The sequence below is a fragment of the Phacochoerus africanus genome, chromosome 14 (genome assembly GCF_016906955.1).
Source record: "Phacochoerus africanus isolate WHEZ1 chromosome 14, ROS_Pafr_v1, whole genome shotgun sequence".
Lineage (NCBI taxonomy): Eukaryota > Metazoa > Chordata > Mammalia > Artiodactyla > Suidae > Phacochoerus > Phacochoerus africanus.
Genome location: NC_062557.1, coordinates 33,963,820 through 33,982,323, shown reverse-complemented (window position 1 = coordinate 33,982,323; position 18,504 = coordinate 33,963,820). Strand labels below are relative to the sequence as shown.

The 18,504-nt window shown below is 55.7% G+C and overlaps 1 protein-coding gene across 1 annotated transcript in view; it reads left to right on the top strand.

Annotated features, from left to right (window-relative positions):
* Nucleotides 1–18,504, top strand: part of CUEDC1 (CUE domain containing 1) — an 89,109-nt gene that overhangs the window by 59,423 nt on the left and 11,182 nt on the right. The window contains exons 2-6 of the mRNA XM_047757314.1: nt 3,687–4,250; nt 9,523–9,650; nt 15,927–16,053; nt 17,006–17,198; nt 18,395–18,478. Of these exons, the coding sequence (XP_047613270.1) occupies nt 3,915–4,250; nt 9,523–9,650; nt 15,927–16,053; nt 17,006–17,198; nt 18,395–18,478 (868 nt within the window). The 5' untranslated portion in view covers nt 3,687–3,914. The remainder of the gene's footprint in view (nt 1–3,686; nt 4,251–9,522; nt 9,651–15,926; nt 16,054–17,005; nt 17,199–18,394; nt 18,479–18,504) is intronic.

Below are 18,504 nucleotides of genomic sequence, written 5' to 3'. Positions count from 1 at the left end.
TCTGGAATTGTAATACGGATTAAATATGAAAGCACCTGGCATAAGCTTGTAAACCTAAGTCGCCTGCCTTCATTTTTTTCATGTGTTTTAAATGGCTTTTTCATCTGAGCTGTGCTGGTTGCAGAAGGCAGCGTGGCACGGATGACTCTGACCCTGAAGACTGCCCTTCTCTCTCTGCTCCCAGCCACGCTGGCCAAACCTCAGCCCTGGCCTCAGCCTCTGCACTGGAGCTTAGTGAGGGGTGAGGCGGATGGTCCTCAGAGAAGTGGGGGCCTTCACAGCCCCGCCTGGTGTTAATTATAGGCAGCCTGGCTTCCGGAGTCTGTGGGTCCTTGCAGAGTCCTGTGAAAATGGCATTTTGTTGAATCCAGGTTCCCTGCATTCCAATGACCGTTTGTTTCTGAGCCACGCTCTCCTCGTCCACAGAACTGCCTTTTGATGGGAAAGTCTAGGCTTTGCTGCTCCTGGCTCCTGTGTCTTGTATGTCTCCTCCGGCCTTGAGTTTCATCTCCTCATCCATAATGTGGAGCAGGCTGTGGGGCAGTCTTAGAGGTGTCAGCTGTTGATGTGTCGCTGCAAACACACACAATGCTATTTTTCAAGGCTTTGCACCTGCAGAAAATGGAAGAGGCTGCTGGGGTGGTGGTGTCTCCAGCTGCCCAGGCGGCCTACCCCCCCTCCCCCCGCCACCCCCCTCAGGCTGCAAGGATCAGTATCTCCTCCCCGCCCCCCCCCCCCCAGGGAATTCCAGGGCTTGATACCCAGATGCTGGGGAACGATCGCCCAGAATCCCCTGCGGCATCCGCTCTGGGAGTGGTTGGGCCAGCGTACCAACTGCCCCTGGCTCTGCGCCAGCCTTCTGGGGCAGTGGGGACAACAGTCACGCAGCCAACCGTGTTCCAGGCACTGCTCCGGGAGCTGTCTTGTTTAATTTTTATCGAAGCTCCATTCGTATAGGTGAGGGATTGGGCACAGAGAGGAGAGAGGACTCGTACCAGGTCCCCAGCTGAGAGGTCCCAGAGCTGAGACCCACAGAGCAGGAGTTGCAGCCTGGGGCTGAACTAGGGCACTTGCTTAAATGGTGGGAGTGCAAGAATGCCTCTTGCGGGCTTCCTGACCCTGGAAGAGGCCCAGAGCCCAAGGGATCTGGAAAGAGGGCTGTTAATGGGAAAAATGTGGACCCCATCATCTTCCTTCTTCCTGGCAGAAGTGGGTCGGGTCCTGGGTTCTCCCTCCAAGGGGCTGCCCTTGGCAAAGTGAGAGTTGGGCCCCTTCATCTCTTGTCCTAAATAACTCGAGGGTTGGGGTGAAGGTGGCTTTGCTCCAGAGGCCTCAGTGCAAGGCATTGACCCCTCTGTACGATGACAGCGGCTCAGCAGATTATAGCTCAGGGCACTGGCTTCAGGGACCTCCTGGCCCTGAGGTTCTCGTTAGAAGCCTCAGGGCAAGTTTCCAGAACTCAGGACAAAGGCAGCCACGGGGTGGAGCCCCACGTGGGAGGGTGTTTTGGCAGCACCCTCTAACCTTCCAGCATGTCGGGGGTGGTGGGAGGTGTGGGTGTGGGGAGTCGGGGTGTCTAAAGCTGGCCGGAGGAGGCCGTGTCATGCTTGGCTACTTTCCCGTGTTCATTCTCATACCACTTTTCTTGGACTGATCATCTGAGGTCATTCCTCTGTGCTTCCTTCTGAAATGCCTTTGGCCTCTCTGAGCTGTGACTGGCTCAGCTGGGATGGAGGAGGTTGGAGGAGAAATCACACTTCACCCAGGCAACAGAATACTACTCAGGCATTAAAGACCATGAAGGAAAGCTCTATGTGCTTTTTATTTCTTTTTAATTTTTTAATTTTTTTGTCTTTTTAGGGCCTCACCAGTGGCATATGGAGGTTCCCAGGCTAGGAGTCCAATCGGAGCTATAGCTGCCGGCCTACACCACAGCCACAGCAACGCCAGATCCGAGCCACGTCTTCGACCTACATACACCACAGCTCATGGCAATGCCGGATCCTCAACCGACTGAGTGAGGCCAGGGGTGGAACCCGCAACCTCATGGTTCCTAGTCGTATTCATTTCCATTGCACCATGACGTGAGAAGATGATGAAGTGGAAAAAACAAGTTGCAGAGTAGAATTTGTGGTTTGATCACGTTCCAGTAAAAATAAATTCATCATAGGGTAGTAATATGTGCATAGAAAAAAGTATGTAGATGTAGCTACACCAGTGTTAACAGGTTTTCTCTGGGGGTGGGAGGGGATTATAATTCTGTAATGTCAGTGTCTGGAGGCTGCCCAGGGCCCTTGTGCTTCTAGTTTCCAGTTCTTGAATACACTGCCTCCCTGGGACTAGGCAGGCACCCACCCTGCAAGCCCCACAGCAGGAGCCCTGGACAATTTCCACCATGTCCCTTGAAGAAGGTAGGTTTGAAGGAGATAAGAATCTCAGCATGGTGGCACTGGAAGGTGCTGGGGGACAGTATGAAGTCCCATTTTACTTGTGAGGGGACTGACCTAAAGGGACAGAAGGAATCAGTGGCAGTGTTGGGGCTTCTGGCCTTGGGGGGGTGGGGGCGCTTCCACTGCACCTTCTTCATCCTCTGGTCTGGCCTTCCTTCCTCATCTGTTAACTGTCGCGAGATGCTGGCAAGAAAGATCAACACGTTGATTGGCTCACACCAGCCTTTCTCTCTCAGCCATTGAGATGAAGATCCCAGGTACTAGAAAAGGACTTAAGGATTCCCTCTGATGGAACGGTCCCTTGAATAAAGCTGTCACTTTTCCTCCAGTGGCAACATTGCTGTACATCTTGGGATAAGCATGAGAAAGTCAGGACTTGATGTTTTTAGACAACCGCAACTCTCAGCTGATTGCACCAACAGAAATGCAACCTTGATAGTGATTTACCTGCGTCGTTCTGAGTGGGCTGCAAGTGTTCTGTTGCAGATTTCATGGAGCTAAAAGCACACACAGGAGTTCCGGTTGTGGCTCAGTGGAAATGAATCTGACTAGTATCCATGAGGACGCAGGTTCGCTCCCTGGCCTCGATCCGTGGGTTAAAGATCCGGCGTTGCCCTGAACTGTGGTGTAGGTCGCAGACGCGGCTGGATCCCGAGTTGCTGTGTCTGTGGTGCAGCTGCAGCTCCGATTTGACGCCTAGCCTGGGAACTTCCATATGCTGCGGGTGCCGCCCTAAAAAGAACCTCCCCCCCTCCGCAAAAAAAAAGCTCACACAGTGGATAACAGGATGGTGGGGTCCTGAAGGGAGGAGCTGAATAAAGCAGATACTGGATGGGGCTGGAGACCACAGCGGGGGCATTGCCTATATATACAGAGGCCCTCCCACCCCAGTCAAGTCCTTAGGGGTGGTTGACAGTGTGTATAGTGGTTGAGACCTGGGTCTCAGAGGCCAGGGTTCTGGGTTCAAATCCTGCCTCCCCCACTTCCTCTGGCCTGTGCCTCAGCTTTCCCGTCTGCATAAGGAGGAGACTCGCACCTGCCTCATATGGTGTCATGAGTTAACCTGCACGGAATACATAGGATGTAAACTCTGGTTAACTGGTAAAGAGCTATGGCTGTTTAATTAGCGCAGCTGGAGGGAAAGCAGACGGAAGCTGTTCTCCTAATTTCCTGGGCCACCGCCCTGAGCTCCAGGGTGTTGCATTCCGCCCCTGACTCTGTCTCCCTCGCTTTCAGGTGGGACGGTCCGTGGAGCCGGCGGCAGGATGCTCCCCGGGTGTGGATGACCAGCCGCCCAGGCACGGCCGAAGCCCGGATGCCGCGCCCTAGTCTCCTGACCGGGGGACCCCGCCCGTCGTGGGACTGAGCTTCCCGGAGCCCGCCGAGCGAGCAGCGACGGCGCAGGGACCCGGGGGAAGGGGCTCGGCGCCGGCGGGAAACATTTTCCCCCAGCGGCTCGGCAAGATGACCAGCCTGTTCCGCCGGAGCGGCGGCGGCGGCGGCGGCGGCGGGGGCGGCTCGGCCGGGGCGCGCGGAGCCGGGGGCAACGCGGCAGCCTCGCAGGAGCTCAACAACAGCCGGCCCGCCCGCCAGGTGCGCCGCCTCGAGTTCAACCAGGCCATGGACGACTTCAAGACCATGTTCCCCAACATGGATTACGACATCATCGAGTGCGTGCTGCGGGCCAACAGCGGCGCCGTGGACGCTACCATCGACCAGCTGCTGCAGATGAACCTGGAGGCGGGTGGCGGCAGCGTCTACGAGGACAGCTCGGATTCGGAGGACAGCATCCCTCCGGAGGTAGGGGCGCGGCCCCAATAATTCAGCAGGAGCTCCAACAACTATTTGATCCTCCTAGAGGATCCGGGTTATACCCCTGCCTGGGTTCTATCTAGCAAGCAGCCTTATTCTCCTAGGGAAACAGTATCAAGTCAGCCTGTGGCTTTATGTTATGGGCAAAAATCATGCAGTCACTCAACAAACACCGGGCACCTACTCAGGGCTGTACCAGGCACGGTACTAGACCCTGGGTCAGGGGTCATCAGAATCAAGGAGCTTGTTTAAAATGTAGACACCTGACCCCCACCCCAATACACCAAAACCTGAAACCCACTTCCAGGCTGAAGCCCTGTAGTCTGTTTTGCCCTTTTTTTTTTTTTTTTTGGTCTTTTTTCTCTTTTTTAGGGCCTCACCCATGGCATATGGAGTTTCCCAGGCTAGGGGTCCAATCAGAGCTGTTGCTGCCAGGCCTACACCAGAGCCACAGCAATGCCAGATCCAAGCCGTGTCTGTGACCTACCCCACAGTTCATGGCAACGCCAGACCCCCAACCCACTGAGCGAGGCCAGGGATCGAACCCACAACCTCATGGTTCCTAGTCGGATTTGTTTCCGCTGTGCCATGACAGGAACTCCTGTAGTCTGTATTTTTCCAGACTCCTCCTAAACTTCTGGGTATCCATGTTGACCAAGTCAGAGTTTCTGCCCTCACAGAGTTCACAGTCCAGTGGGGACGAAAAGCAGGTGTCAGGTTATGACAGCCTGGAGGGGTAAGTGCTAGGACTGGAGATATAGCAGCAGCAGAGAAGAAGCAATAGCTTCCCCGAGGAAGTGTGAAGAATGAGGGCAAGTTGTGTGGGCAGAGGAACAGCTTGTGCAAAGGCCCAGAGGTGAAATAGAGCTAGAGGCTTTAGGGGACTGGCAGCAGGACCTCCTGCCAGGGTTCTGGAGTGAGCAGAGACCAGGAGGCCAACCCACTGAGAAAGATGGGGGTGGAGTGCAGGGAGCCACGGAAGAGGGGTGACGCATCAGACTTGTGAGTTCAATTCCTGTGATCCAGGCGTGAGCGATACTCAAGCAGTTCTCTCCTCTCTCCAAGGAGGTGGCTGGGGGAGATGGGACCACCCCACTGCATCAAGGCCCAGCTGCTGGGTGTGGCCAGGTCTCCTGGGCCCATCTGAGAGTTCAGTACGCATCTGGCCCCCCAGTCTCTGCAGGACCCGTGGTGCCAGGTGCAGAAGGGGCCCACAGTCTTTCAGCAAGAGGGTCCCTGCCTATAGGGGCAGCTGGGACATGCAGCCATGAGCAAGATGGAAGTGATTCAACTGTGCCCTTCACTGAGTCCCAGCCTGGGCCAGGCACCATCCTACCTGCTTTAGATGTATCATCTCTTCAAATCTTTTTTTTTTTCTTTTTTTTCGTCTTTTTAGGGCCGCACCTGCAGCATATGGAGATTCCCAGGCTAGAGGTTGAATTGGAGCTGCAGCTGCCAGCCTACAGCACAGCCAGAGCAATGCCAGATAGAGCCACGTCTGGGACTTACACCACAGCTCATGGCAACACCGGATCCTTAACCCACTGAGGGAGGCCAGGGATCAAACCCGTGTCCTCATGGATGCTAGTTGGGTTCATTAACCGCTGAGCCACGACGGGAACGCCATCTCTTGAAATCGTCATAAGCTTTGTGAAGGTTTATTATTATTATGACCCTCGTATACAGTGAGAAACCTAGACCCCAATGTGGCCTCGGAGTCCCTTCTCCACACAGCCCTGCAAATGGCCATTCTCCATTAATCAGAGTCATCCAGGTGGAAAAGAAGCTCTGTGGGCAATGACGTCTGGCTTATCTGGGTGTCACCTGCAGCACCCAGGACAGTCATTGCACATATCAGGCACTCAGGGAGCGTCAGCTGAATGAATAAATGTTGTTGCTGTCTTTGCACAGCTTTCTTTAGTCTCTTTCCCTGGGAGAGCCCTCCTTTGCTCTGCCTGGATTAGCCAGTGGAGGGAGTTTTGGAAAAACCAGATGCTCTTGGAGTTCCCTGGTGGCTGAGCAGGTTAAAGATCTGGTGGTGTCACTGCTGGGACTCAGGTTCAATCCCTGGCCTGGAAACTTTTGCATGCCGGAGGTGCGGCAAAACCAAAAACCAAAAAGCAAACCCCAAAGACAGATTGTGGAGTTCCCGCTGTGGCACAGTGGATTCATGATCCTGCTTATCTCTGTGGAGGCACCAGTTCAATCCCCAACCCTGCCCAGTGGGTTAAGGACCCAGTGTTCCTGCACCTGTGGTGTAGTTCGCAGCTCCAGCTTGGATGCAGTCCCTGGCTTGGGAACTTCCATATGCCGTGAGTGGGGCTGAAAAAGAAAGAAAGGAAAAAAAAGATGCTCTTTGTGAAAAGGAGGGATGTGTGTAGGGGGTGGGGGTGGGGGGTGTGTTCGCCGATACATCCTTTAAGTGTGAGCTGGCAGGAAAGTTCTCTGCACACACTGACCCCTTCCACAGTCTCATTTGTTCCGACAGTCTGGCGGGTTGGATAGTTCCTCCTACAGCCCTCTGACCCTCTGCAAAGCCTCCCTGAGCCCCATCTCGGCACCCCTCCTTGGTTGTTTCCCCAATGCCCGCCCCCCCCCATCTTTGGAGCTCTGCTTGGGCCTATTGGCAGGCAGTTCCTGAGCCAGCGGGAAAGTGCTTTGGAAAATTTATGAGCAGCAGCTGGAATGACAATAACTGCTGACTGGGGGCTGATGGATGGTGGACTGGCCCGAGGGGTATCCTTGCCCGTGGGAGAGAACTATTGCCTGTGAGATAAATGGCCCAGACCTTGGCCCCAGAGCACCTGGCAGGCATCCATCACCCACACGGAGTTAAGCCGGGAGGCCCCAGAACCAAAAACTTCAGCACCTTCAGAGCCAGAAGAACCACCTCCCTGTGGCTGGTGGGACGGGGGCGGGGGATGGGAGAGGGGCTTGGGGAAGCCAGAAACAACGGCTGGGGTTTACCCTCCCTAGAGATCCGGGATCAGCCTTTCCGGAGTGTGCCTGGCCTGCTCTCTGCCTCCTTGGCGTTCCTTCATTCTGCTCCGGGAACCTCTGATGCGTGTCTGGGTCTTGCAGCCCCGGGAGGCCGCACGGAGGAGCAGGAGCAGCTGAGAGGGGCAGAGACCTCCCGGTGAGGCCGTGGAGGCCTGATCTCCCTGAGCCTGAGGGCCCGACGGCTCCAGGCCACAGTCAAGGGAAACCCCAAGGGCCTGCCTTCTGTGCACAATTCCTACCAAACGCTCCCTCCTCGCCCATCTCTCCCAGACCAGCTTCCGTGGAGGCAGGTCCCGCCAGCAGCTGAGGAAGCCCCAGCTTGGAACCTCATCCCTTAGAGCCGTTATGCGCTGGAGGCTCGCCAGGGCACAGGACTGGAGTTTCTGGTGTTTCCCGCCACCTCCCCTCTTGTTTTCTTGTGGAAATTTGGGGTAAGGAGAGCAGTGGCCCGCCAAGCAGCTACGTTCTTTTTCTGCAAAAGCATCTGTTTAAATACTTTCCGCCTCAAAGGAAAGAACGTTAGTGCATTCCAGGCAGGAGGCCTCCTTGGGTCAGGTTGGCTGTGGGGGTGCAAAGTGTGGCAGTGTGTGGACGTGTGTGTGCACCCACTCACTCCCCTGCCCAAGTGCCATGATGTCCCTTTGAAAGTTCGGGTGCCAGTGTATGGCCGGGCTGGGGCAGAGCTGTACAGAGGCAAAGGCAGAGGCATCTTAGCAGTGATTTCTGCAAACTCACTTGGGGTTCAAGTTTGGGGCCAAATGACAGCCTCTAAGCCCTTCCCAAGTTCTTTGGTCTTGGAGGCCATGGGCACAGAGCTGGCGGGGGGGGGCAGAGGAAGAGGCTGGAGCAGGAGGCTGCTAAGGTGTAGGTCACGTGGGAATTGTGACGTGGGCTTTCCAGATCGATGGCTTTCTCCTGCTCCAGACTTTTCTGCACAGGGGTTCAGTTCAGTCCATCTGTCAGGAAGCCTGGCCTTTGCCCAGCCCTCGGCCTCTCCTGCCCCTTTCGCTGACTCCTGGATGAGGAGAGATCTTGAGGAGGAAGAGCCTGGGCGCTCCCTTTGCTGCTCTCTGCCCTGAGAATCTAACCGGGTGTGCAGGTGTGATGCCTGAAGAAGGAACTCTTACTTTAGAGACCGTGTCCAAGTTAAAGCCTCTGTTCTAGAAACAAGAGTGTGGTTTTTGTCGTGCTAATCCATCAGTTTCCTCATCTGTAAAATGGGGTTAAGGATCCATTGCCTACTTTACCAAGTTCTTTGAGCTGAAGGTGAGATAATCAGCATGGAAATACTTTGAGAGGGTGGAAGGATGTTAGTTATTGATCAAAAGTAACCCATGGACAGTAGTCCCCCGTGTGGCTTGGTGGGTTGAGGACCCAACCTTGTCTCTGTGAGGATGTAGGTTTGATCCCTGGCCTCACTCAGTGGGTTAAGGAACAGGTGTTGCCACAAGCTGCAGGGCAGGTGGCAGACACGGCTCAGATCGGCGTTGCTGTAGCTGTGGCTGTGATGTAGGCTGGCAGCTGCAGCTCTCATTCGACCCATGGCTCAGGAACCTCCATATGCCACAGGTACAGCCCTAAAAAGAAAAAAAAAATAAAGGTAACCCATGTACAGAAGAGTCCACGTGTCACAAGCGTGCAACTCAGTGACGTTTCATCAGCACCGGGATCAAGAAATACCAGCAGAGGCTGGAATCCCCCTCGCTCCCCTTCCCAACCTTCCCCACCCCCAGAGGTCACACTGCTGCAGGGGCAATCCCTGAATCGGTTTTGCCGGTTTTGCACCAGACCTGGATGGCTCCAAGCACTCCTCCGGGCGTTGTGCTTTCGCGTCTGCTGTGTGTGTTGGAATCATGTGTGTAGCCAGTGAGCTGAGCGTGAGTATAGGCAGCCAGCCAGTCGTGCGGAGTGGTTTCACTTCACACTCCCACCACCAGCAGCAGAGTTCCCGTACTACACATCCTCGCCCACACTGGATTTTGTCTAAAAGGGTATTTAAATTCAAGGAAGAGTGGGAATTCCCATTGTGGCTCAGCGGTAACAAACCCAACTAGTATCCATGAGGATGCCCGTTCAATCCCTGGCCCTGGTCAGTGGGTTAAGGATCCGTCGCGGCCGTGGCTGAGGCGGAGGCTGGCGGCCGAAGCTCAGATTCAACCCCTAGCCTGGGAACTTCCATATGCTGTGGGCGTGGCCCTAGAAAGAAAAAAATTTCAGGGAAGCGTTGTTATTATTTCTGTCTTTATTGTGTCTGATACAGATTTTGGAAAGGACCTTGGAACCCGACAGCTCCGATGAGGAGCCCCCGCCTGTCTACTCCCCGCCAGCCTATCACATGCACATGTTCGACCGGCCTTACCCTCTGGCTCCGCCCACTCCCCCTCCCCGGTAAGAATCCCCCTCCTCTCAGTTGCAAAGGGGGCGGGGCGGGGCGGGGCGGAGGAGGGGGGGGAGGAGGGGTTGGGATTGAGTCCAAACTCGGTGGGAAGCTCGCCTGGGGCCCTCAGTATCCTCTCCCTCCAAGAACAGGCTTCTGCTGCCGTCCGAGGTATTTTAGCTAGCTACCTGAGGAGAACGTGCCAACTGTAAGGTTTGTAAACATTTACTGAATGCGGAGTTCCCATCGTGGCTCAGCAGAAACGAATCTGACTAGCATCCCTGAGGATGCAAGTTCGATCCCTGGCCTCACTCAGTGGGTTAAGGATCCAGCGTTGCCATGAGCTGTGGTGTAGGTCAAAGATGCAGCTCAGTTCTGGCATTGCTGTGGGTGTGGTGTAGGCCAGTGGCTACAGCTCTGACTCAACCCCTAGCCTGGGAACCTCCATATCCCTCCATATCCCTAAAAAGACAAAAAAAAAAAAAAATTTACTAAATGCCTACTCCCGAGGCTGGGTGCTGTGCTGAACACCGGACAGGACCCGGAGCAAAACAAGGCTCAGCCTTTGCTTTCTGGGGATTTATAGTCAAGAGAGATGCAGAGCAGGGATGACAAACACATGGACTGAGTCCTGACCTTCCCCTCCTGAGCCCGTGGCAAACATCACTTAATTGATCAATGTGCTCTTTCCTGCTAAGTCGAGAGAGAACCTCGGAATCCTTCTCAACACAGCACTCCCAGATAGTCATCCGTAGTGGAGTGGATATCTGCCATCCCCATTCTAGGGGTGTTGTACCCATTTGTAAGCAATGGGAGCAAGTAAGTCTTTTTCTGGGGTAATTGGATATGTGGAGGCAGACAAATAGACTGCTAGGTCCCTGGAGACTTCTTCCAGGTCAGGGACTCTGTAATTGAGAAGTTGAAAATGAAGCTGGTTGGGGAGTTCCCGTCGTGGCTCAGTGGTTAAGGAATCCGACTAGGAACCATGAGGTTTCGGGTTCGATCCCTGGCCTTGCTCAGTGGGTGAAGGATCCAGTGTTGCTGTGAGCTGTGGTGTATGTCACAGACGCAGCTTGGATCCTGCATTGCTGTAGCTGTGGCTGTGGCCGGCAGCTATAGCTCTGATTGGACCCCTAGCCTGGGAACCTCCAATGCCGCAGGAGCAGCCCTAGAAAAGGCAAAAAGACAAATAAATAAATAAATAAATAAAAATGAAGCTGGTTGCTAGCCAGGTCCCCTGGGCCTTTGAGGTGCTTGCTTTCCTGGGCTCCATGTTTGTGGTGGGCTGTTGAAGCCCAGCTGCCTCTTTGTCCCAGAGCTGCCGGTCCTTAAAATGACTCAGGCCTGGGGTGGGGAGGAGGAGGGGGACAGGAAGGCCCAGGGGACTTGTTCCAGGGATTCTTCCCTTGTGGGGATCTTGGGAGCCACAGACAGCCGTCGTGGGGAACTCTGCTGTCATACAGGGAGAGTCGATAGTAACAGCTACCATTTACTTAGTCCTTCGGTGCCAGACACTGACCAGGTTCTTTGGCTACACTGTCGCATTCGAGCCATCTAACAGTGTGTGAGGTCGGCCCTGTTGTCATGTCCATTTTACAGATGAGGCAACTGAGCCTCAGAGACATTTCATAACTTCCCTAAGATGGCAGAGCTGGGATTTGAACCTAGGTCATTCTAACTCCAAGACCAATGAATGTTCTTCGCTGTCGTGCCCTGTCATCCTCCTAATGAGAGAAACCTCTGTGATCGCCGCTCAGGATGCTGAGAGAGGCCTAGAGAGTCATGGTGGGGGTCAGGGGGGCAGGGTGTTGTTTCAAATCAGGGACTGGAGCAGAGCTGAAGGCCTTCCTGTATCCCAGGTGATACCCGGAGGCTGTAATGGGGTGGCAGGGGAGGCAGGAAGGAAGTGCTTAGGTCTGGGGGAGACCTTGGCAGGACTCGTAGCCCAGGATGGGTCGTGGTGCCCAGGGCTAAATGGCTTTGGCTTTTTTATTTTTATTTTTTGGCTGAACTCCCAGCGTGTGGAAGTTCCTGGGCTGGGAATGGAACCCGTGCCACAGCATCGACCCAGGCCGTTGCAGTGACAATGCTGCATCTTTAACCCACTGCTCCACAAGAGAACTCCTCCTTTGACTTTTTTTTTAATGGAACAATATCAGATAGAATTCTATTTTTAAATTTTTTAATCTTTATTATTATTTTTTTTCCCTCCTTTGACTTAAAAAATCTCAAGATGCTTTTGCAAAGAGTTCAGTTCCTATTAGGTGGAATAGTCCTATCTATTTTTCAGACGAGAAAAGCAAGGCATTCCTGTTGTGGCTCAGCAGGTCAACGCAACATAGTGTTCATGAGGATGCGGGTTCGATCCCTGACCTTGCTCAGTGGGTTCAGGATCCAGTGTTGTCATGAGCTATAATGTAGGTCACAGACAAGGCTCAGATCTGGCACTGCTGTGGCTGTGGTGTAGGCCAGCAGCTGTAGCTCCCATTTGACCCCTATCCTGGGAACCTCCATATGCTGCAGGTGCAGCCCTAAAATGGAAAAAAAAAAAAACCCAAAAGGAAGAAGAAGAGAAAACCAAACCCATAAGAGACAGAATCTCCGTTGCAAACCTGCCATGGATATCCTGGCCACAACCTCTCTCCCTCCTCTGGGCAATGTTGGGTGGGGTTGAGCAGGGGTTGTGCAGCCCTGTGACCTCAGCATAAACCAAGACTCAGGAGGCCTTGCTCACACCCTGTGACTTTGGATAAGTCACTGCCCTTGACTGAGGTTTGGAAGTGAAGGCTTTGCTGGGCTGGGGGTGGATACAGGGATGAGCACTTGAGCCGAAGGGTCAGACAGAAGCAGCGTGTCCTCCCCACCCCCCCTCCTGTAGCTGCCTAACTTCTGGATCTTTAGGTCCCCTTGACTCCCTTCTCAACCTCCCTGAGCTTTGTCTGCCTCACCTTGAAATGGGAATACAGAGCCCCGCTCAGTACTCTTGTGGCGGTGGCATGAGATGCTGTGTGGGCGGCACTTAGCACAGTGCCAGCTATGGACCAGCCCCATCACCAGTGGTTTATGCTCCTTCCCGCCCCTGGCTGCGCAGCTGGCCTCTGAGATCAGCTCTGACAGTGAACACTGGGACCAGTGGTAAGGCTGTCCCTCACAGGCCAGTGTTCAGCAGAGGCAGGGCCAGCCTCTGAGCACGTGCCCCTTTGCCCAGGGATGGCCCCTCAAGGCTCAGATCTGCACCCAGCCCGTTTCTAGGGCCTCATTCAATCTCTCCACCCAGGACACCCATTTCCAGCATTGAGTCACCTGGGCATGCAGGTGCCGAACCATGTGCAATGCAGAGAGGAATCCAGCGCAGCCAAGGAGATCAGAGTGTTGGGGAGGCACCCACACGGGGTGGGGGTAGGGGGTTGGAGGGAAGGGAAGGCAGCCTAGAGGCAGTGAGAGCCAAGGTTGACCTGATGAAGCGGAGGATAGGAGGGCAAAGGGCACAGCATGTGCAAAGGCCTGGTGGCAGGAAAGAGGGGGCCATTTGGGGGAACTCCAGGAAAGGTGGAATGGCCGAGTGAGGCTGGAGAGTCCAGCAGATCGGGGAGGGCTTTGTGGGTCCTCCAGGGAGCTTGGATCTTATCCTGCAGCCAACAGGGACAAGCCGGACAGTGATATGTCAGGTTCTAGGAATCTCACCCTGGCTGCTGGGGGCATTCAGATTTGAGTGGGAGGTTGGGGCAGGAATGGCCTGGCTCCCTGCTGCCATCTCCAATCCCTGGGGTGCCTTTGAGACGGCAAATGGAGCAGGGTTTGGGAGCTGGCCGTGCTGGGGCACAGAGAAGCAGGGCCATCCCAGGGGAGCCTGCCTGGGATGCCAGGATCCCTGGGCACAAGTTTTACCAGGATGATCTGTGTCCCGGGACAGGCCTGACCCCATCTGAGCTTCAATGTCCAGTCTTTACCAAAAATCCTGCCTGGAAGGCTTGTGGCCAAAATCCTTCTGGGCTCTGATATTCTTTGGGTCCACGTGGGGGTCTGATGGGGCATGAAGTTCAAGTTCTGGGGTCCAGAGGCAGAAGCTCTGGGCCAGGAGAGCCTCCCCAGCTTTCTCTCTCCTTCCCCTCCCCCAGCCCGTCCTTTCCTCTCTGTCCTGAGTGGTAAGACCAGCCCTGAAGCCCAGAGGCACCCCTCCTCACAGGCCACCTGCTGTTCTTCCGCTGAAATTACAGCCTTGGAAGTTTTTTATTTGCCTCTCAGCTCATTTCTGACATTCCTTTCCGACCACAATGGAGTTGCCTGGCCGCCTGCGCTCAGGGGCCCCCTGGCTCTCGCAGCTGTGTGCAGATCCACTCTCATCTGCCGATGCCCTGGGCAGGGGGACTGGGAGGGGGCTGAGCCCCGCAGCCGGGACACACAGGCTCCTGGTCTTTGGCCCCTTCTCACTCGAGTTTTCAGTAACAGATGGCTAGAGGGGTCCAGCTGCAACTCTGAGGCTCCTCTCCCCACAGCTTTCCAGGGTGGCTCTGGCTGGGGTTGAACTGGGGGACCCATGTCCTGGGTGAAGTCCCTGAGGAAGGGTGGCGACCCTAGAGAGGATTTCCCCAGGGTGCCAGGTCAACCAGAAGGGGTCCTCAAGTCCCTGAGAGGCAACGGGCCAGCTGCTTCGCTGACTCTTTGGTCTTTAGAGAAAAATGAAGCCACCAACAGTGGCGGGAGGCGAGAAGGAAGCGTGCCTGGGCTACGTATGATGCAGGCTCTTCTCCAGACCCGTCCTGCATCTGCACAGTGAGATGGGCTGGGGTTCCCTGGCTCCCGTCTGCGGGCCGGGCTCCCACCACGCACTTAGCAGCTAGTTATCCTGTCTGCTGCCACCCCCGCCCTGCCCCCTCAGCCTGCCAGGCCACCCGCCCAAAATAGAAAAGGAAAGGAAGTTATTTCCACAGTCAGTGGCAGCCCGGAAAAGCTCCCCTCCAGTGAGGGGGCGGGCGGGATTCCTGGAGCTGGAGACCAAATCAAAGCCAGACCCGAGGGAGAGTGGCCCCCACCTCCCCGCCGGCCCTCCTCGGCTGCCTTCTCTGTGTGTCATTTCCCTGATTCAGCAGAACACGTGTCTTGCGGTTGCCACGCTGCAGGCTGCCGAGGAGCCGTGGGGAGCTCCTGGCTGGGGCCCCAGGCTTCCCTCAGGCCAAGGATGGCAGGGCGGGAGGTTGGGGATCAGGCAGGGCGCACGCCGGCCATGGCCTCCTTCCTCTCCCGCCCACCTCGCTGCTGGCCTCGCCTAGCCCAGGAGAGCGGCGCCCCCGGGCCCCTTGGAACAAGACCCCTTCCAAGCCCGCACCTCCATGTACCTCAACAGCCTCCAGAGGGGCTCCTCTATGCCTGGGCAGGGTGGGGGGAAGCAGTTTGTAGATGAAGAAGCTGAGCCCCAGAGGGGACAGGGTCTCACAGGGGACGACCGGGACTACTGTGCTGGCTTGTCTCTACACCAGATCTGGAGCCTGCCCTCCCCTGCCCTGTGGGGATCTTGGTATCCCCACATCCCCCAGCCCCAGCAAACCAACATTGGGGCGGGCTGGGCTGTTGGCAGCTCTGTCTGTTCCACTTGGAGTATACCTATTCGCAGCTGTAAGCTCATGTCGTGCTGGGTGCTGGGGACAGAGCGTGAAAGCATATGATCCCTGCAGCCATGGCTAAAACTACAATAGCCAGCATGGACATGACCCCTGTAACCATGTCTGAGACCACAACACCTGGAGTTCCCGTTTTGGCACGACAGGATTGGTGGCATCTCTTGCTGGGCGCGGGTTCGATCCCCAGTCCGCACAGTGGGGTAAAGGCTTCAGGGTTGCTGCGTTCAGCGTAGGTTGCAACTGCAGCTCAGATCTGATCCCTGGCCCAGGAATTCCATAAGCCATGGGGTGGCCAAAACAGGGGACCAAAAAAAAAAAAAAAATCCTAACACCCAACATGGAGATGACCCCCAAGTCCACGTCTAAATCCACAACCAACATGAGCGTCGTGAATACAGAGCTCTCTAGGCCCAGGGACCTTGAAGGCGCTGGGTGCTAGGAGCAGCGAAGGTCTGGTGCAGCAGGAGCCCAGGCCCAGAGGCTGGGGGTGAGCCGAGGCCCGGTTGAGAAGGTGAGCTAGAGCGCCGGGCCTTTGTGCCAGAGGCCGTGGAGACCCAGGGAAGCCTTGGCGCGGGAGTGCCGTTCGGAGCATCGTCCTGGTGTGATGGGCCAGGACAGCTGTGTGTGGGCCTGACTGTGTCTTCCTCATTGTCACCTCTCCTCTTCCAGCATCGATGTGCTGGGCTCAGTGCCCCCTTCCAGCCAGAGGCGCTATCGGAACTGGAACCCCCCACTGCTAGGCAACCTCCCTGAAGACTTTCTCCGCATCCTGCCCCAGCAACTGGACAGCATACAGGTAGTGGGGCGTCCCCTCCAGCCCTGGCCTGGGCGGCATCTCTGCTCACCCACACCATTCCTGCCAGGCCGGGTGTTTAAGCCCAGGCAGAACTATTTTTGATGCTTTGTGATTATAGGGGGACAAAAATGCTGAACCAAAAGCCTCATCTCCTGTCTGGACCTGGAGGTTTCCTCTTCCCCCCGGGGAAGGTGACAGCCCCGAGGACCCTCTTTGGCTGCGGCCTTCACCCCAGGCTGGAGGCAGTGGGTCGGGGGTGGTCAATGGCAGAGGACCAGAGCACCTTCCTTCCCTCCCCTGGGAAAGGGCCAGGGAGGCTTCTCCGCAGAGGTTGGCCCTTGCAGCGTGTCTCCCCTGTGACAGCTGGTCCAGGGAGAGCTTTGAGTTTGGAGACCCATGTGTAGGCTGCGGAGCAGTTTGCAGATCTCTCTCCAGGACTGCTCAGGCTTTGATAAAGGAATGGGGTGGTCCATGGTAGGGCAGGGAGTAGTTTGGGTTTTTTTGGTCTTTTTAGAGTCGCACCAGCAGCATATGGAGGTCCCCAGTATAAGGGTTGAATTGGAGCTATAGCTGCCAGCCTATATCACAGCCACAGCAACGCAGGATCTGAGCCGTCTCTGTGACCTACAGCACAGCTCACGGCAACGCTGGATCCTTAACCCACTGAGCAAGGCCAGGGATCGAACCCCAGTCCTCGTGGATTCTAGTCTGCTAAGCCACGACGGGAACGCCCAGGGAGTAGTTTTTAAGCCTTTGCTGCTTCCTCTGCAGAGAGGTCGCTGGCCTGTTAAGTTGGATTTTGGCGGATGACTAGATCCACATAGGAGGTGCTGGCCGCAGGGTGCGGCTGGAGCATCCTGGGAAGGACCCGGGTACCCCCAGGTGTGCGTGGATATTTGTGCAACGTGTGTCCTTGGCAGCAGGTGGTTCACAAGCTCGCTCTCCTCCTCAGGCTAACTCCGGGGGCTCCAAGCCCACCAGCACAGAGGGAGGCCTGACCCCTGCAGCCGGGCCCGGGCCCCGGGACCAGGACAGTCGCTGGAAGCAGTACTTGGAGGACGAGAGGATTGCCCTCTTCCTGCAGAACGAGGAGTTCATGAAGGAGCTGCAGCGCAACCGTGACTTCCTCCTCGCCCTGGAGAGAGGTGGTACCTCCATTGGGGTGTGGCGGCCACGGCTCCAGGGCTGAAGGAGGGGGTGATGTTGGCTTTAGCCTGGAGCTCAGGAGAGGCACTGAGCTGGAGGGCCAGTTATCCTTGTGGGAGCCCCGAAATCCCGCCAAGAGGCGCCTGAGTCATCAGCCACCCCCGCACACCACCCCCCAGGGACTCAGAAGGAGAGAGGGATGCCCTCTTAGGCGTGCCCTCTCCCAGTCCCCCTGCATTCTGCTCTGTGTGGGCACTGGCTTTAGCACCATGTGTCTGGAGCTCCAGGAACTGGTGGGTCCATGGGTGCCAGAATGGGGGATGTTAGTGCCGGGCACTTAAGTTTTTTGGGGTATTGAATTGTCCTTGGGTTAAAGACCCTACTCCCCGGCCAGGTTGCCTTTTCCCTTCAGGGTGGGAGTATTTGGGGCAGGGTACAGGGAGGGGGCTGTGGGAGAGGAGTGTGTGTGTGTGTGTGTGTGTGTGTGTGTGTGTGTGAGACATCATATTGTGTGTGACTGAGCACGGGGTGCAGGGTAAAGGCTGATCTGAAACAGAGGAGGCCCAAGGGTGGCCCCAGCTCTACAGCAGAGGCACTGGGAGGCTCAATGCCTTTCCTTTTAAATAAAGGGCTGGACAATCCGATTTCTCAAGGTCCCTCTAATAGTGACATTCTAAAGTTCCAGGTGAAAAAAAGAAAGGGCGTTCCTGTCATGGTGCAGCAGAAACAAATCCAGCTAGTATCTGTGAGGATGCGGGTTCGATCCCTGGCCTCGCTCAGTGGGTTGGGGATCGGGTGTTGCTGAGGCTGTGGTGTAGGTCGCAGACGCGGCTCGGATCCAGCGTTGCTGTGGCTGCGGCTTAGACTGGCAGCTGTAGGTCCGATTCGACCCCTAGCCTGGGAAATTCCGCATGCTGCGGGTGTGGCCCTAAAAAGCAAAATAAATAAATAAATAAATAAATAAGTAAGTAAGTAAGTAAGTAAAGTTCCAGGTGGGCATCAGGGCAGTAGTTCCTGTATCTGAGAATTCTGGTTCTTTGAGAGCCCATAGGCATTGTATGGGCACCTATTTCATGAACGCCTGTGTGCACACGTGTGATTCTGGGAGTGGCCCCCAGCCGCCTCCTGCATCTCAGCGCAGGGTGCGTCTGGGTGGAAGCTAACTTCCTTGACCACAGTGTGGTCCTTTTTCCAGATCGACTGAAATACGAGTCCCAGAAATCTACATCCAGCAGTGTGGCTGTGGGAAACGAATTTGACTTTCCCTCTCCTGCCCCAGGTAACCTTGGCTTCCTGAGAGGGAGG